The sequence below is a fragment of the Desmodus rotundus genome, chromosome 12, assembly GCF_022682495.2.
Source record: "Desmodus rotundus isolate HL8 chromosome 12, HLdesRot8A.1, whole genome shotgun sequence".
NCBI lineage: Eukaryota > Metazoa > Chordata > Mammalia > Chiroptera > Phyllostomidae > Desmodus > Desmodus rotundus.
Genome location: NC_071398.1, coordinates 82031999 through 82051922, shown reverse-complemented (window position 1 = coordinate 82051922; position 19924 = coordinate 82031999). Strand labels below are relative to the sequence as shown.

Below are 19924 nucleotides of genomic sequence, written 5' to 3'. Positions count from 1 at the left end.
GTGGCTGCCAAGGAGGTGATGCTGCTGCCTAGAGACAGAAGAATAAGACGACCTAGTGGGATCATTCAACACTGAAGGGATCAGCAGCAGCAATGGGTGTTTTAGCAATGTTAGCAATGGTCCTTAGGTTCTGTGGAAGAAGCATAGCGTGGTTATTTGCTCTCTTGTTCTTAGGACAGGAAGTGTGCATGTGTGTGTGTGCATACTCACAGAAGCAAACGGGGCAGAAGTAGCCTCCTGGTATCTGATGAAACCCGTCCCCTTCCTCAAGCTCCAGAGGTACTGAAGTTCCAACAACTTGCCAACTTTCTGGGCTGCCCACTCCTCTGCACCTACCTTCAGCCCTCACCACTGCATTTCCACCTGAGCCTTGCTGCTCCCTCATTACTACATCCACCAAAACCATCTCACAACCCCAAGGGTCTATGTCTTCCCCTACCCCTATTTCCCAAGAAGAGGACAGTGTACCTGGGCACCAACCACTTCTCTCCTTTGCCCTGGAGACTAAAAGAATGAATCCCACACTCTCTGGCCTGAGACAAACAGCCAAATACATGAGTAAAGCATAAGACTTCCTTGTCTAGTGGGGTACTTGGAGCCTGTGTAGGCATTTGGGAAGCACCCAATCATTGCCTTTAAATTTAGTGCCAAAAGTTCTGAAACAGCAGACTATAAGTAATTTTTGTAAAATTCTAGAATTTCTTAGGAAAAAAACAAACTCTGAAGAGTCCTCATAAAGTCTCTTTTTTTTCTACTCCTCACCCAAGGATATATTTATTGATTTGAGAGAGAGAGAGAAAGGGAAAAAGAGAGAGAAACAGATTGATGGCCTCCTGTATGCTCCCCGACCAGAGATCAAACCCAAAACCTTTTGGTGTGTAGAATGACTCTCCAATCACCTGAGCCACCCGGCCAGGGCTGAAGTGTCTTCTTCTGATTGTTAATCCTCCAAACTGAATCAGACTTAGCCCAAACAAAGAGATGAGACTGTGTATGTGTGTGTATGTGTAATATTACATATAATAAAAACAAATACGAGTATAAACATATACTTTTGTCAAAGTGAATAAGATTCTACAATCTTATTTTCTAACCCCAGGCATTATACGTCCAAAAGCACATCTTTAAGACTCTGCTACGGAAATATTTGAATTTGTTCTCTGGGCTCATTAGAGATGCAAAACAGTTGGTCATCATTTATAATGTGTCAACCCGTTTGAGCCTGAAGATTTATTCTCTCTCTCTCTCTCTCTCTCTCTCTCTCTCTCACACACACACACACACACACACACACACACCTCATTATTCCTCAGCCTTATTTCTAGTCTAAATTAACATTCTAGTTTATTAGACTCAACGGGGATTTTTCAGCCACCAGCAGGAAGTAATATCTCCTTTTCCATGAGATGCCTGGGTTTCCCTAAAGTGGTGTTTGTATTTTTCTTGCCTTTAAATATAGGAAAGACTCCATGAGAGCACCCACAGGGAATGAACGTGAAAATTTGGTAAAGAGCAAGTTTATGACTTGGCAGCTTGAGTGACTAGCTTCTGAACAGGGACCCATCTGTTCTGGAGTTGCCTTGTGATCCCGTCTCTCATGGAAACCTTGCCTGCTTGGTGTCCTCTGTACAGCTGGCCTGTAGGTGGGGGACGGCATCAGGGTCCCTGGAGGGTCATTCGGGGGCTCCTAGCTAGGTTTCTATGGGGAATTTCCCCTGGGCCCAGCTTCTCATATATCCTCAGATTTCTTAATAGATGTGGACATGCCAACTTGGTAATTGTATGATTTCAGAAACAATGACCATCTGTAACCCCAACTTTGGGAATTGAACTCCACAAGTCTCTTGCTGTCCTGAAGGCAAGGTTGTCTCCTCCTCTGTAAAAAATCTGGAAAGTAGGATCTAGAAGGAAAGTTGTAAATCATTTTGTCTGTTGCTTTATTTTCTTATTTTTCACTTATCCTCCCAGAAGCAATGACCAGGTAGGTACCCACTACATGTCAGGAACTGGGATAAAGACTGGGGACACAGAGGTAAATAAGCTCCAGCCAGATCCTCAAGGCTCACAGACCACTGAGAAAGGCAAGCCAACAAGAAGCAGCAATTCTGAGGGCTAGATGCTATCACTGGGGAATATCTGTAATCCATCCTGGCGGCCAGTGCAGGGAGAGGGTCAGGGACAGCTTTCCAAAGAAGGAGATGCTGAGTTTGCAGACTAATAAAAGGCAATCAGCTAAATAGGGCCCCAGGCTGTCCAGGAGGATGATGTGGGTGGTGGGTAGGAGTGTTTCCAGCAGAGAGAAAAGCATCTTCAAGTGACCAGAGAAAGGTGAATGAGTAAGGCTGGTCCCCCAGAATCAATCTTAAGCTCTTATGGCTGACACACAAGAACTGCTGGGTAGGAGGTAGGCAGGGGCCAGGTTGTGAAGGGATTGCACCTGAGGTCCGGAGGAAAGAGAAACCTGCCTAAGCCACACTGTGAGTCAGCCTGGTTCTTCCAGTCTCCCTCTTAGGCTGTCCGTGCTCAATATCACCTCCAGCATTAAGACAGGGACAATTTCTTATTAAAGACCATCCCAGATCTTGCAGGAAGTTCAGCAATCTTGCCCCCCCCCCATCCCCAGGCAGTTAATGCGAATAGCACCCTCTGTAGGGTAACAGCATCAACCCCCACACACTCCCAACCACAGGGAAAGGAGATGGGCAGAAATGGTTGCATGTGGAGGTGACAGCCAGCTCGTCACTGCAGGAGGCTACTGGGCTCTGTCTTCCCAGGAGAAGGAGAAAGTGGGCAGGGGGTTGGGGCTGTGGGGAGGTGGTAATTTGGCCTCCAGTGGAGAAGCAACATCTAGGAATAGAACTGAGGAAAATCAATCACTTCCTCTCTCTCTCATGGTCCTTCTCACAGTCCCTGCTCATCAAGAATTTTTTTTCCAGGTTTTTGTTTTTTTTTCCCAAAGCAACATGGCATTCATGCAGGGTCTGGTAATGAAACGAGATAAAAAGCCAGCACGAGTGTTTAGAGCATTGCTGGGAGGACTTGATCCACCTCCTGCAAAGGCCTGCAGTTGGAGCGGGGAGCTGAAGCCACTGATAAGAGAACGCTTTGGGCAGGGACAGTGCGAGTCGGCTGGCAATGGGGAACAGATGAATGAAACCGGGAGATGGGGTTTCCAGACTGGGGACAGGGATACATGGAGTCTCTTTTATCCTGTGTCTCAGTATAAAATTTTATCAGGAGATAAAATCCTCAGACTGCCACGCCAGTGCCTGAAAATTAGTTCCTAAATTATGGCATACACACCAGATCCAGGACAACTTGTGGGATGGGGGTGATAATATCTAAGGCCAGGAGCTAAGAGATAGACTTGATTTTCCCTGCTGACTCCACCTGCCCTTTAAAGGAGGTATGTCCTTCTCCTGGGCAGCCCACCTGGATACCAGAGGGTCTGGCCTGGCGTCGGGCCCTGTCCTCTGCTCTGGCTCAGGTAAGCAGGAAGGTGTGAGCCAGGACAGATGGAGCTTCTCTGCTTGCTCCCCCAGGACTGTCCCCAGCTGGTGCCCACAGAGGAGATCTTGATACCAGTCGGGGAGATAAAGCCCATCACCCTTAAGGCTCGGAACCTGCCCCAGCCTCAGTCCGGGCAGCGAGGCTATGAGTGTGTCCTCAACATCCAGGGGGCCATCCACCGAGTGCCCGCCCTGCGCTTCAACAGCTCCAGTGTCCAGTGCCAGAACAGTTCGGTAAGAAGACTCGGGCTCGGGCCCTGACGCGAGCAGGCTTTCAATCACACCCTTGCCAAGACCTCAGCCTGGCCTGCCCCAGCTTCCAAAACCTTTCGGGTCCACAGCCTGATCCCAGATGCCCAAGGACAGAGGAGCAGGCATGCACGCCAGGCCTCTCAGCAAGCGAATGGCAGGTTGATGGCATCAGAGGAGGTGGAGTGGTATGAGGACACTAACAGTATATAAGTTGAGAGCTCTGTGCCCTTTCGGAGTATTATGAGCACCTCTTGGCCTTCGTTGAAACTTCAGCCAAAGCCAGTCAGCTCCACTGCAAACCCTATCTGCATTCAGGGAGGGAAAATAGCCGAAGAGTGGGTGAACTGGAGGGCGATACACAGGAGAGACAAACAGGAAGTGTAATGGGATGGGGGAGGGGGAAGGAAGGAAGTGGAAGCAGTGGGTTTCAAGAGCAGCAAGGGTCAACCAATTCCGAATGCCAGACAAAAAGCCCGAGGTGTTTAATTATAATACCAGCCCAGAGAAGATCTCTCTATCTGCCAACTCCCTGTCTGTGATGGTGGGGGGTCAGCTAGAGATGGGGGGTGACATGACAAAGGTGTTGAGGGAAGCTAATTCGACTGGGAGAGATAAAGAGAATCTGGGCCTCTTATCAGGGAGCTGTCAGATTGCCGGGTCACAGGCGGGTGATAGAATTTGTAGTGGGTGGAAGGCCGCCAAGCACTAGGGGAAGCGGGGAGGAGAAAGGAATGGAACACAACAAAGGGAAGAAGGCGGCAGGAAGGGCTTGAGCAAGAGGGCTGACAGGGACATGTCATGAGAGCTAGTGGCCAGGGCTGGGGCATTCCCCACAGTGGGGATTCCTAGAGGTCCCCCCTTCACAGAGACAGGGCCTGGGCCATTGAGAGGGGCTGTTTCTGAAGTGTGTGAAGGGCTTAACATCCCCTGTGGGATCAGCACGGGAGAGAGAGCCAACTCCTGGCCACAGCTGGAGGCCTTTCATGTTAGAGCTGATCAGATCTCTGCCCACAAGGCTCTGGGCACTTTTCCTAGTGGACTATTGACCAAAGTATAGCTCACATGTAGAAATAAAGGACCACTGCGGCACCTAGCCAACCATTAGTTACGCATGTGCTCTGCTCAAGGCTCCGTGGGGTTTACTGAGCAGTACACAGACCTTCTGGAGAGACTGGACTCACCCATAAAACAGCACACAGCAGCTCCTGGGAAGTGCTAGGTTACAGACAGACTGGCAACACCAGGGGACAGAGAGCTTGGAGGAGCACTAGCAAGGATGTCAGAGAAAATACCTGGGGAAGGTGAGTCTGAGCTAGACTAGGAAGATCATAATGGGTTGAAGGATTGATGCCATAGGAAGAGGGAGGCACTCCTCGTGAGAGGCACAGAGAGGGGTTTCGGCGGGTATGTTTGCAGTCAAGTGGATTCAGAGATTTCAGTAGGAGAGCAGTGGAAGAGAAAGTTGGAGACGTAAGTTTGGATCTGGAAGGCACTAAATGCCAAGCTAAGGGGTTTGGGCAGGATCCTGTTAGTGTTAGGGACTGGGAGTCAGGACGGTGGGCCACAGGGATAGTTGAGCTGCATGGGGTTCCTCTGATTGTCTCTGTGCTGCTTTCTCAGCCCATAAGGAACCAGAGTCACTGGTTTCTTTCCTGTTGTATCCCCCCGGTCCCCTGAGAAACCTGCAGCATCCCTGACCTGCTGCGATAGAGAACCTCACTAGCCAGGGCCTCTGCCCTCTCCCCACAGTACCAATACGATGGGATGGACATCAGCAACCTGGCCGTGGACTTCGCCGTGGTGTGGAATGGCAATTTCATCATCGACAACCCTCAGGACCTGAAAGGTAAGCGTCTATTTCCAGGTAGAGTTTTGATCTGTTCGTGGCCCTTGGAAAGACGGGGCTGGCAGGATTAGAGCCTGCTGGCCACTATGCACGAATAATACACTCCCTCTGTCAGCGGAACTCTTCAGAGGATCCGAAACCAACATTTGGAGCCATCAAAGGAGTCCTGTTGGGAGCCTTGTTTTATTACAACCAGAGCATCTGCTGTGGCTGCTGGCTCATCGCATTTTTCTTAGGCTCCCGGAGACTTTGGAGTGTCTGCGGAGCCTGACCTAGGAGAGCAGCAGGCAGGATGTCCTGCCTGTTTCCCTAGAAATGGAGATACTGTTTCCAGTCAGGTTCTGGGTCCCGTCTTTGGCCCCATCCTTGCACAAAGAAGGCTTTTAAGGCTGTTCCCCTGGTTCTAGGGCGGGTGGGAGAGACCATAGTGGGGACTCAAGGGCACAGCTGGTGCTAGGAAGTTCAGGAAGGAGCTAGGCTGACACAGGGCGGTGCTCACCGTGGGCCACCCATATTCATCACCCCACAAACACACGTGCAGCTCCTCCTACATGCCAGGTAGGCACTATCCTCAATACAGCAAATACCAACATCCCATCGTGCTCTCAAGAATGACACAGATACCTCCACTTAGATGAGCACTCCCTGGTTTCAGGTTATTTTTCATAATCATCACAACAACCCTGATAAGTATGCACTAATATTATTCTCACTTTACAGATTAAAAAACCTAAACCCAATGAAATTAAGAAATGAACCAAGAGTGCTCACTTTGGCAGCACCTATACAAGACCAAAACGATGCAGCATTTAGCATGGCCCCTGCACAAATATTCAAATTAATGAATTGTTTCACATATTTAAGAAATTTACTGCGTGATTATCACTTATATATGGAATCTTTTTAAAAAGTCAAACTCACAGAAACAGAGAGTAGAAAAGTGATCGCCAGGGCTGGGAGTGGGGGAACGAGGAAAAGGTTTGTAAAAGGTACAAACTTTCAGCTATAAGATGAATAAGGTCTGAAGATCCAATGTAAACCATGGCGACTTTAGTTGATAGCACTGGATGGCATAATTCAAATTTGCAAACCGAGTAGAACTTCAGTGTCCTCACTATATGGGGAAGGATGTGTGTGTTAAGTAACTATATGGGAGGAATCCTTTCATTACGTGTACGTATACATCAAATCATCATGATTTAAGTACAGTACAATTTTATTTGTCAATCATACCTCAGTAAAGCTCGGGGGAGGGGAACAAAAAGAAGCGAATCTAGAGTCAGGTAGGAATAGCCAGGATTTGAATGAAGACCATCCAATTGCAGAGCTCACGTGCTGAGCCACGTCCCGCCCTCCCAGGGACTCAGGCCGCTGTAGGATGTGCAGCCTCCTCCTCCCAGAACCATGTCCTGCACCGTGAGCCACAGGCCTCACCACACCTCAAATAGCTAGGGCTGCCACAAGCCTCTCCCTCATCCTAAGGGTCACCCGGGGGACACAGAGAGGGAGACCAAGGCCACAGTGGGGCCTGCAAGTGCTTCAGCATCGGAGCGGCGCCGGCTCCCTGTTCCAGATGCCGCCATGAAAAGCCACGCCACTTAGGCTGGGAGAGGGAAACTAAAACAGGGAGGGTTGCTTTTTTTCTCTTTCTCCTCATACCCAGGCCAAATTTTTTCAGCATTAAGAATAAACACTTGCCCTGCTGAGGGTCCAGGCTCAGGTCCCAGAGGTTGCCTTTGCATCTGGAGCTTAGAAAAAAGCAGTCGTGTCCAAGCTGTCGCATCAGAACCCTCCCCGTGGCACTGGGCAACTGTTCGGCAGTTCTGGAGTGTGTGAGCGGTGCCATCTTCACATCCACCTCCCTCCCAGGGCCCGAGTGGTCCTGGAGGCTGCACACTGTGCCAGGTGGAGAGGGCCATTGTGTTTGAGGACTTGGGTTCCAGAATCTAACATACTGGGGTTCGCGTCCTGTCTCCTTCACTTGCAGCTATGGGAATTCAGACTAATTACAGCTCCGCCCTACAGCCTCATCCGTGAAAGGGGGGAAGGGAAGCCCTCCTCTCAAGGTCCTCATGAGGATCAAGTGAGAGACTAGATACAGACCATTTGTGCGTCGTAACAAATGTGCAGTGTGTACTTGTTCATTGTAAGCTCCCCGTCTCCGGCCCTCTAGCATAAGAAGCCATAGGAAGGAGGATGTTTAAATCTAGTCCCTACAGCTGGGACTGAGGATGCTGACAGAGCAGAGGGAAAGGATGGGGACCTATGGAAGAATAAAAAAACATATGCTTCCCCTAGGGCATGTACCTGATGGAGACACGCCACCTAGTCCTCAAAGCTTATTTCTGCTTGACAGAGGAGTTTAAAATGACTTGCCTCGTATTTTGCTTCTGCAGAATTCTACTTGGGACTCTGAGTTCAAATACCAGCAGGCAAAAACTAAGTCCCAGGCTCACAAAACACAGTTCTGCTAACTGGCCTGTCGAGGGCTTCCACATCAGGACAGGACAAGTGCAAAGACAATGAATTTGCAGACTCCAGAAGTGACCTGTTAAGTGGCCACTTTGTCCTCTCTGTGTCAACCCTTGTTCCTTGTCAGCTTAGCTTCCACTTAGCCAAGCACCTGGCCTTTTTTGAAGCCCAAGCTGACTGCGCTCCCAGACCCACCACTTCCCATTGTGCCAGGCCAGGTGCCCCTCTGCTCAGGACCGACAATCTAGCAGCACAGCCAGACAGAACTTCAGGACCCCAGCTCAGGGCACTGACTTTAGTAAGCTCCAAGAGTCATTACATGTCTCTGAACCTCATTTTTACGTGAAATGGGGAAATTAGTCCTTACTCCTAGGATGGGGGCCACATGTAATAGCCACATGTAAGAGGCAGCAGCATGAGAATGTACTTTGCAGTCAAAGAAAAGATAAAAAGCATGTATAGAACATCAAGTACGTTACAGTCACTGTGCTAAGCACTTAAGATAGAACATCCCATTCAAGCCTCACAGAAAACAATGATTATCCCATGTTACAGATTAAGTAAACAAGGCTCCAGGAGGTCAGATTCTTTGTCACATAGCTAGGAAGTGGTGACACCTCAATTAAAGCCTTGATCTGTTTCAGTCTGGAGCCAGAACTTTTAACTAATAATATTTTCTGTATTGCCTTTAAATGATTGCTAAGATGCTCCACTTATTATTACTTCTTCATCCATTATTCTTGCAATGACAATGATGATTATTGGGATTATCTATGGTTGGGGACGGTTTCTGTCACACCTGCAAGAAGAGGGTGAGTTGTAGGAGGTCCTCTCCAGCCCTATCTGTGACTGTCCCTCTGTCTTCGCAGTCCACCTCTACAAGTGTGCAGCCCAGCGGGAGAGCTGTGGCCTGTGCCTGAAGGCCGACCGAAAGTTCGAGTGTGGCTGGTGCAGCGGCGAGCGCAGGTGCACCCTCCACCAGCACTGCACCAGCCCTTCCAGCCCCTGGCTTGACTGGTCTAGCCACAGTGTGAAGTGCTCCAACCCCCAGATCACTGAGGTGAGTCCCCCGAGTTCCAGAGCAGGACCAGGAGCCGACCCCGGGGGCAGCGGGTGAGGAGGGCAACGTGAGCCTTGGTGGAAGAATTCTTGGCATAGAGTGTGATAAGTGAGGAGATATATAAAGCCTCTTGTGGGTGTCTTGATGGCCCGTGTCCAGGTGTAAGTGACAAGTGTATGGAAGTGTGTCCTCGTGCCTGTGCAAGAATGTGCGTGCATGCAACAAGGGAGGCAGAGCCAGCCCAGCCTCCCTGCCAGGCCGGCTGGCCAGGGTGGGGAATGCGAAATTGGCTGCATGGTGGGTGAACATTTCAGAAAGCAGATTTTGCTTTTCTCAGCAGAAATGTGATTTCAGGAGCCAAATTAGCTCAGAGTTGCAAAGTTGAAAACAGAAGAAGGAAGTAAAGGCAGGCACTACATTAGCCACCATGCCATTTCCCAGGGTTTACTCTCCGTCCCAATTTGTTTGTGCATTTTAATGGAAAGAAATAGATAATTAATTGTCCTGGAAAAAAATGATGTTTCCTGAATAGCAAATTGCAAAGGAAGATGAATACATGATGTGAATGAAAATGCAGCTGCTGGGGTTTTGAATGGCCTGGGAGAGGAATGGTTGTATTTAACTTTGCTGGCATTATGTACTCATCACTCTTCAGTGCTCCCAATTCACTGACTGTCACTTGTGCGATGAAACTAATTGCACGTTCCTTCGGGTGACGAGGAATAACGGCCTGGGCACGCACCACTGTGGTCTGTGTGTTGAAGAAAGCAGGCAGGGCTGCGTTCTGCCTCTTTTGTGAGCAGAAGCTCTGTCGCCTTCCCTGCCTTGTTTTCACTGCTGGCCCAGAGAAAGCAACTGTGGCTCTCACCTGTGTCAGTGGATGTTGGGAAACTTCTGAAGCATCCTTGTGATCATATCCAAGATTCACATCAGGGAAAAGAAAACCCCCAAGATCAAATGAATGTGGTTAACCTACAGATGGTTATTTGAAGAGGAAGCATGTATTTACTTAGTGGGCTTTGTTGTCACTGTCCCATTTAATCCTCACAGCCACCATGGGAAATAAATATTCTCACCTCCATTTTACAGATGAAGAAATGAGGCTCAGAGGAATGGAGTGAGTTGCCCAAGTTCACACAGCTATTAAGCGGCAGAGCCAGAATTTTAGCTTAGGGTTATGTAATTATAAAACCATTTTTTAAACCTTTAGTATTTTTGCTCAAGTAACATAAAACAAGAAGTGGTTCTTCCTAGCGGGCATAGCGCAGAGACACGCGTCCAGCCACACGGCAGCGTATCCCAGAGGAAGCACAGTGCTGTGGGACAGTGACTTCTGCATCTAGGCCCTCATGCGCCCAAGTAGGAAGGTGTGATGGGAGCATAGGCTCTACCTGTCAAAGACTGGGCTTCTCCAATCCCATTTTGCTTGGGGGCTACTGACTTTCCTGTGTGTGCACACCTCGCCGGGAAAGAGTGCCTGCAGGGTCTGCCCCCGCCTCTGCCCCCAGACAGCTGGCTCCCCGCTGCTCAGTGCTCCGTGCCTGCGCCCTGATTGTCATGATTTCCAGCAGCCGCTGGCTTGATAACTCGTTCTGCTCTGCACTTCTTGTTGATGCAGTTGTGGTCTCTAGGTCTCTGTGCCTACGTCATCAGGACCCTTAAATTAGACGGGGGACTCGCTTCCTCCCACCTCTGCCAACTGGCTGCTGCCCCAGCCCCATCTGTCTACTTCCCAACTGGCAGGAGCCCACTCCCAGCCCAAAGGCAGGCTTCTCCCTGGGAACCTCTGCCTCTGTTGCCCCTGCTCACTGACCGGGGACTGACAGGCTGCTCTGTTCAGAGGACACCCAGCTACACAATGCTAATTAACCCCCTGAGGTAATTAGGCTGTAATTGATTTTCCCAGTGAATACAGCAGCAGGAACCTGAAGCTCCAAGCAGTGGGGGGCTCCTGTTGGTGTTTTCAAGCAGAGGCCATGGGGAAATGAAAGTACATCTTTTTGGAGAGACAAATCCATGGTGTGTCCCAAGCCACTCTGGGCACGTCATTCTGGACAGGATATGTGGGAGGGAGGACGCCAGCCTGGAATGTTTTATCAGGGATGTTTCTTTTGCATTTCCTACTCCCAACCTATCCTCCTCTCCCTGTAAAGTCGTTTCCAATTTTTTAACTTTTAATTTTTGAAATAATTTCAGACTTAATAAAAGGTACAAAAATAGTACAAAGAACTTTCGTATGCCCTTCACCCAGATTCTCTAAAATTAACATCTTGCATAACCACAGTATAATTACCCAAATCAGGATGTTAGCATTGATACAATAATGCCATCTAATATACATACTTTGTTCACATTTTGCCAATTGTCCCACTGATGTCCTTTTTCTGGCCCAGGAGCCCGTCCAGGGTCACATGTGCCATTCATTATCATGTCCCCTTTGTGCGCTAATCTTTCTTTTGTTTCATGATCTTGATACTGGTGAAGAGTACAGGCCAATTATCTTGTAGTCGTCCCTCAATTGGAATTTGCCTGATGTTCCTTCATGATGAAATCTGGGTTATATGCTTTTGGCAATGCATGCTAAAAAACAAACATAGGGTACATGTCCAGAGGGCACAGGAGCCAGCTTGATTTGGCCCCAGTGGTCAAGTCTGGGGAGATTTTAGCAAGAAAATAGATAACAATAACTAATGGACAATAAACCATAGAATAAAATAAGAATGTATGGTCCTTATTGACATAAATAAAAAAAAAAATTCATGGGGGAGAGAGAAAGCTCTTTTATACTAGAATTTCAGCTCATAAATGTAGAAGGAATTATGGAAATAGAAAATCATCACTTGGCAAAATTCACAGTGATAATTGTTTGAGGCAAGAATAGCCAATGAATGCTAAAATTAGTGGATGAATGTATGATGAGAAATAGGTATTTACATAATCTCAAGCTATCTCCCCACAAGGTACTTATTAATTATAACAAGAATAGTAACTGCACCGTGAAAAAAAACTGGCAGACACTACCATAACCAAATGATCAAAGATAACATCACCAGGAATGGGAAAAATCAACCTCATGTGCCTCTCAATAGGACGTGCTAAGAAGAACACAACCTCACTTCTATGGCATTTTTTTTTTGCCCAAAATATATAATTTGATAAAAGTAACTTTTAAAAAGAATCAACTTATGTCCTTACCCTCAGCTTTCTTGGCTAATTCCTTGGCATTAGCATAGGTCTTTTCCTTCATAATTGTAACTCAGTGAGACCCATGCCCTTTTTTCTCCCCCTCACGTCTGGCCCGTATGTGTACTCCCTCGGCGCAAGCCCACATGCAAGCAGAAGCCCTTCCTACGAAAATCTTTCTCAAGGGGTGAAAAGGGGCAAGATCCTAGGACAGCCACAGAGGCTGCTGGGGGCAGTGGCATTTCCAAGGCTGGAACCAAGTGGAGCTGGAACGGGTGCTGTCCTGCCCACGGACAGGGAAATCCGTGAGATGCCCTCAAACAAACGAGTTCTACTTTAGGAAAAGGAGTGGGCTCAAGCTTAGTGAGATGAACAGCTGTGTTCTTCCTTAACCCTTCCTTACCTGGCTGTCTCCATGACAACCAAGCCCACCCCTAGAGACCCATCTCTTATGGCAGCTTCATGTAGGACAAGTCTTACAGCTCATTGAATTTCCCAGTTTGCATAAACTTCAGGTTAGGTCCCCTTCAGGACTCACCGTCTGCTCCTTCTCAACCAGCCCCTGTTGTGATAATGATGCTGTCCCCTGTGGGAGGCATCCCAGGCTGCTCCCACTCCAGCTGTCATCCTGGATGTCTGTGCACAATGTCACCTGTTCAACCCCAGGAACAGGAAGCATTCGGAGCATTGGAAAGCCCGTGAGATGCCTGGCCCATCACGTTTTGGTTCTTCCCAGCATGTGCATCTGCTGGGACCTCGGAGACGAGGATGTGATGAGCCACCCACTAACTAGGAAGGAAGGCTCAGAGAACACATTTTCCAAGAAGTTGTGAGTGGGCGGCAGCCAGCAGAAAGGGAAAGGATACTCAATATGTTCTTGGGAAAAGAAATTTAGGAAGGATCAAGGGGCTTCAGGGCTCATGTGACAGGGGTCCCCCTTAAAGTGAGTGTATGAGTTTGCTAGGGCTGCAGTTACAAAACACCACAGACTGGGTGGCTTAAACAACAGAAATTTATTTTCTCAGTTCTGGAGGCTAGAAATCCAAGATCAAGGTGTTGGCAGGGCTGGTTTCTTCCGAGGGCTGTGAGGAGAATCCGTTCCTTGCCTCTCTTCCTTGCTTCTGGGGGCTTGTGGCAGTCTTGCTTCTGGGGGCTTGTGTCATTCCTTTACTTACAGAGGTGCCACCCCAATCTCTGCCTTCATGTCCATGTGGTGTTCTCCTTGTCTGTGTGTCTCCAGTTTTTTGAAAAATAAGGATCCCAGTCATGTTGGATTAGGGCCAACACTAAGGACATCATTTTAACTTGTTGACCTCTGTAAAATCCCCATCTCCAAATAAAATCCCATTCTGCGGTAATGGGAGCTAGAGCTTCAACTTGTGAATTTGGAGGGGATAAAGTTCAACTCAAGACAGAGCTTTCTGAGAAAGAGGAGGAAATGCCAGAGTTCTAAAGGAAATTAAGTCAGTCATTAAGTGTTCATTTAGTGAGTGACTGCTGTCTGCCACGCACTGTGCTAAGCCTGGAAATTCTCACGTGAATAAATTAGTCCTGGGTGAGGAGGCGGGACAACACAGCCTCTTTCTATGGAACCACAGCCAATCTCTGCACTTTGGCCCCTGGAAGAGGCTGGAAACTGCTTGCCCTGCAGCCACTCTGCTTCCTCCAAAGGACCTGAGATGGAAACTTCTACTCTACACCCTTTGTAGTTGTCTCCAGTTTGGAAAGAGGACTGCAGCAGGGTCTAGGTCTCCACACCTAACAAGGACACAGACTTCAGGCCAGGGCCATGAACAGATGAGCCGCTCCCTAGTTCTGGGATTCTTAGTGATAAAGCTTTTCTTTAACAAGACTCCTCTGGGTGCCAGGACCTGTGTACTTTGCATACCTACTCCTCCTAAGAATTCTGCCAACATGGCTATAATTATCTTTATTTAAGAGTTGGGAAAACTGTGCTTAGGGAAGTAAACAATTGGCTGGAAGTCACACATTGATTAGTGGCAGAACAAACTCAAGACCAGGCCTCTGACTCCAGAAGGCAGACTCTCCTACCATGCCACGTGACCTGTCTTGGTGGGAGGAATGGAGGGGTATTCCCTAGCTATATACTTCACCCCACCCCAGGTATATCAGAAACACCTGGGCTCAGGATCAAACTCCTCTTGGAAGATCCCAGGAAATGCCCAACCAGGAACATTGACTACCATTTGTATTTAGCCTTAAAATAACCTTCACCAGTCTTCCTAAGCCTGGTCCACACATACTTCTATGAGTGGGGAGAAAGAACAGGAAGAGCATTTTGAGGGTGTGTTTAAGCTCAGGGATATCATCACTTCTTGCCAGTGTAGGGCAGATACAACTTTTATCACGTGTTTCTGAAAGACACCAGACTCCCTTTGGTTGGTTTCTGGTTGTCTTTATTAATGAGATGATGGCTAAGGTGAAAGTTGGAAATTCCCTGGGCTGGTGGCTCTGACTTCTCCAGCATCTCAGCCCGATGGGGGAGGCCCAGAGGATGGGGCTCAGGGGGTTCATACCCTGCAGGTGAGAACAGAGATCAGGGCAAAGTAATGTGAAGTAGCCCGAACTGCAAGGGACAAGTCCCCAGTGCTGGGGTCCTCAGGGAGTGACCAGGAACCTACCACCATTTGGGTCCCCAAAAATGTCCCTGTGTGATTCGAGTCACCTGCGGCATTGCCCGGTAAGGGCGTACTCATGCCAGGCCACATAGGTACTGGTTTTGCAGTTGTCTCTCCATTGACCATCCTGTAGCTTTTACTTTATAAATCTTTCAACTTCAGTAACTTCCCCAACACCTCACTAGTCCCTGCTTAGGGAATATAATTCTCTTTAACATCTGAGGTACATGTAACTTGGAAAGAAAACCCATTGTAGAAGACCATGTACACCGCCCTCCAAAAGCAAGCCTAAATCATTGTCACTACTGTGGTCATTTGAGGCGATCCATCGCTCTTGGTTCCTCCTGCTTCCCTCTTGCCCAAATAATTTAAAGTAGATCTTTTCCCCCTGGGTTCCCTCAGATGCGAATACATTTGTGAAACTGTTTGGGGTGCTGGACATATACAAGTATTTATCTGGAAGGCTGCCGCAAATCCCTGCAGGAAAGGCCAAAAGCCGCCTGCCCAGGGCCAGAGTGACTCGCTGCAAAGTTCCAAACAAATAAAAAATAAGTCAGCCAGCTTTCCTGAGAAACAAGTCAGCACTCTGATCTCCGTTCATTTATTTGCAGGCCTCATTAATATAACATCACTGCAGCAAACAGCTAACGGGGGATGGTGTCAAGATGAATAATGGAGTTACTCTGCTGAGATAACAATTAGGTTTTGAATGTACTATCAGCTAAGGCAGAGCCAGCAAGGACTCCTGTCAGGGAGGAGAGCTAGTAAGTTTCAGAACTAGGAGTTAACCCTCAGCTACTTGATTCTAGAGCCCCACGTTTGCCCAGTAGACCATCCTTAGTCTCTGTCCTGGGCTCACTTAAGCAAATGGAACTTCAACCCACAGGTGCTGTCCTATGGCATCAGCCCACTGCAGAGACAGGGAGAAAGCCAGCAGTCCCTACTCCCAGCATTTTGGGGAGAGACTGGACATGCACAGGGAAAGGTGACAAAGGGGCAAGGCCAATGAGGGACTGTGGACGTTCACAGGGACAGAGGCAGAGAGGAGGGTGGAGGAAGCTAAGAAGTTTGGGGAGATGGCGGTGCCCAGCAAAGCCAACTACAGAGTTTCTTAGAAAGCAGCGAGTATGGCCTTAGCCGAGGGAGAGGGGCTGGGGAGCCTGAGCTGAGGGAACCACGAGCAGAGGCTCGAGTCCTCACCATTGATGACCTGGGGGGTCTCTCCCAGGGTGGGAGGATGGCCAGCCCAGGCAGTGTGGTGTGGAGGCCAAAAGCACAGGTTAGATAGACCTAGCTAGGCTCTGCCACTCACTGTGCAACCTTGAGCAACTTATTTAACCTCTCTGGGACCCTATTCCCCATCCGTACAAGGGCAGCAATAATAATAGCTCCCTCATAATTTGTTTTGAGCTCATAGTGGGATAAAATATATAAAACTCTTGGCACAATTCATGGTAAGTACTGAAGTGAAAAAACAGTCATCATCATCATCAGAATCTTTAATAACCTAGGGCCTATGGTGGGTTTCTGTCTTTTGTCTCACAGTTTCTATCAGACAGGAGATACAACCAAAGAAAGGCTCCAGGGTGGGAGCTGGGCTCTGTGAGGCACCCACCAACAAGGGGTCCTCCTCTGACCCCTTAAGCCCTGACCCGGTAGGAGGCTCCAACTCTGTCCCTGCAAGGCTCCCCAAGTCCCAGGGATGGCCCACCCTCGCTCCCTAGGTTGCGGGCCCCCGGGCCTTCAGCACCTCCCACTTTGCTCCCTAGTGAAGCCCATCAGAGCTCTCCAGCTGTAATTAATCGGCTGCATCTGCTCTCGCCCTTCGGCGGCTTTGTGGCACAGTTCCCTCCAAACTGTTCAATTAGTGGCTGCAAGAATCAGGGCGAGTGCTACATCACGGCGGCTGTTTTCCAGGTCATGGCACCCACAGTGGGAAACAACCATGACACGGTCTGGCAGGAATACAGATTTGGCTGGGTGCTTGGGCACTGGACCGGGCTCGGTCAGGCTATGCAGCAGTCAGGTGGGTGTGGGTAGGTGGGGAAGTGGTTCTCCGAACCAGAAGCTCCAGGAGGCTTTCAGAGGACCCAGCAGGACACACGACTCTCCGAGTTAGTGTCCTACCATCAGCACAGGCTGTCTCACTGCACATCCTCTGGCCTGCTCATCCCAGCCTAAGATGAACAGATAAAGTAGTACTTGGCCAGGACTCAGACTAGCCTCCTTTATACCCAGGCGTGGTCAGTGACTGCTTCTCAGACAGCGTTTAGGGTTGCTGAACTGCACCCTCTGCCCTAGTGTGTTTCCCACACTTTCCTTCCAAATTCTGCAAATACACAAACAGTCTATTCTACAACCAGTTAAAAAGCCAATACTCTTAAGGCAAGGTAATACCAGAACTTAATGTCCCATTAAGATGTGAGTAAAGGTTTCTTTAGGGAGAAGAGAATAGCATGGCGAAAGGAGCCTAAAATGGGAGAAGGAACCACAGAGAGGAAAGAAGGAACCGGGGAAGGATAGCACCGGGTTACCCTCCCTCCAGGATTTGCGCAGGGCCAGCCCGGTTAATGCCTGTGTGACAAGGGCAGGGCAGTCCTCTGCAGGGGCCCTCCTGCTGCACACAGGGCAGGCTGTGCTCAAGCCGCAAGCCTGCCCGGGGTCATTACACTCTCGGAAGATGCATGGAAACCCGAGGCCCAAAGAACAGCCTCTGAAATGATCAAAGGTTTAGAAAACAAGATCTTTCCACGGAAGGCTAATGGAACCGCAGAAGTGAAGGCATGATTGCCATCCTCAGTGTCTGAAAGATGTTTGATGAGGAGGCAGCTGTTAGTCCTCCGTTCGATGAGGAATCACAGCAGAAATTGGCTTAAATGAAAGTAAGGGAGATTGCAGGAAGAGCTTCTTGACGATTCTGATGTTAAAAGGCAACATCATTCCCAAGCAACATGTCGGCACCTCCGTGCTTCCAGTCGTCATGAAAGAACAGAGTTTGTTCCAGAGTCTGGTTGAGGCCAGCATTTCCCAGTAACAAAATGCTGGGGGCATTTATCCAGGCAGTGCGCTAAGTTAGATTGCTAAGCAAAAGTGAGAGAGACCCTGTCCCAAGGTAGCTATTGACTCAATGAGGAAAAAGCACTTACAGTCCCTTGTGGGCTCTGCTGTGCGGGGGACGTTGGCAAAGGGCAGTGGGAGTGTAGGACACGCTGCTAAACCTACCCCAGAGAGTCAGAGAAAGCTTCTCTGTGGAGGCTCTTGAAGCAGAGCCTTGCAAGAGGGGGAGGCATTTGTCAGTGGACATGCTTCGTGGGCATGTCAAGTGCACATGGACTTTAGGCCATCTAGCCATGGGGACCCTTCGCTCTGCCTGGGAGCACATGTCATAAACAAGAGAGTGGAACCAGTGCTCAGGCAGGTGAGTAGAGGAGGGGCACCAGCAGGAGCCAGCACAGAACCTCTGGAAGCCCCTCGGTACACCCTTCACCCCCACTCAGCAACAGCAGCTGCTTCTGGGATCTTCTCTCCCTTATCCCTTCTGGCTCTCTCTCCTGAGGGCCACAGAAAATTTAAATAGATCTCTGGTCCACATTATAATATTTGTTACAATGCATGGGGCTGAAATTAGTCAGTATCTAAAGATCTTGGCAGTTGCTTTTACAGGTTTTCATCTTCCTCCTCCCTCTCTCCACACCCCCACTGCACACGCGTGCACACACATTCAGCCCAAACTGTCAAACCATTTGTTTGTGTGGGTGTCTCATTCGGAATTACTTTCTTGAAAGAATTCATTGAGTTTGTTGTGAAGTGCTGTGCCTGCCCCAGAATGGCTAATAGCCAAGGGAAAAGAAGTGGTGAGAGTGGAAGGAGGAAAGGGCCATTTGAGATAGAGCCAGAGAACGGGATTGGGTTCAGAATATGTTTCTGTGCAGGACCCAGATTCCACCAGAGCCAAGGCCTTGCCCTCAGCAGCACAGCCACTCCCTGCCCAGGCTCAGGCTGCAGGACACCTCCCAGGCTTTCTCCAGTCAACCCATGAGTACCTCTTTCTACCTGGGTCACCCCAGCACCAAAGTTATGTGTTCCTGGTTCATGAGTCCTCCTTCTAGATTCCTAGGAAGATCCCCAAGCTCTCTAAGCTCCCAACAAACACCATCCTGGGTTTTTGTGGTCTAGGAATGCACAGGTGCAGGGGGAACACAAGGAAGGAAGCTGCCAGTTTTCAAGGCCTGCTCTCTAAACTACCGTCACACTAGGGACTTTCCAAATGTTGTCTCACTTAACCTTCACAACCTCCCTGTGAGGCAAGCATCATTACCTGTTTTCTGATAAGGACACTGAGACTGAAGGTCCCATAGCCCATAAGTATCAGAGCTGGAATTCAAATTCAAGTCTATCTGATGCCAGCGCCTACTCTCTTCCTACCACAGACACTGCCTGAGCATCGGATGGTCTTTCTTCTCTACCCCAGTGTAGTCAGCAGCCCAAGGGCCCTGTGAAAATGGAAGCTAAGATGTGTGTATCTGGCTCCCATCCAACCAATCTTTTCCTCTATCAACGAGGGATTCTGGATAAGTCTATGCTGCCCTCTCACCCTTCCACTGTAGCCCCACAGCACCTTCCAGATCTACAAGACAGAAGGCTTTTCTTGGAGTTCTGCAAGCCGTGGCTGGGACCCCACCATCCTCCCTCTTTGTGGACCTGGGTGGAATGGCCAGACTTGGCTCCCAAGAGAACTAAGCTCTGTGAGTGCTGCACCAGGGCCCTGCAATCCACTGCTGCTTTTAGCAGAGGGCCTTGGGGTTAGTCTCCAGAGTGGGCTTGGGACCCACCGCTGTCTGGTCTGCGGTGGTGCCCTGAAGGGATCCTGCTCAATACCCTCACTGAAGAAGAGTTCCTTTCTCATTGCATCTCCTCTCTGTAGCCTCTCCCCAACACCTGGTCCTGGGGAGGAATGAAGGCA

General features: G+C 49.1%; 1 protein-coding gene across 1 annotated transcript in view; it reads left to right on the top strand.

Moving 5' to 3' along the window:
- PLXNA2 (plexin A2) overlaps positions 1-19924 on the top strand; it is a 204498-nt gene that overhangs the window by 147195 nt on the left and 37379 nt on the right. The window contains exons 10-12 of the mRNA XM_045187301.2: positions 3543-3743; positions 5511-5607; positions 8949-9139. Coding sequence (XP_045043236.1) covers positions 3543-3743; positions 5511-5607; positions 8949-9139 — 489 coding nt within the window. The remainder of the gene's footprint in view (positions 1-3542; positions 3744-5510; positions 5608-8948; positions 9140-19924) is intronic.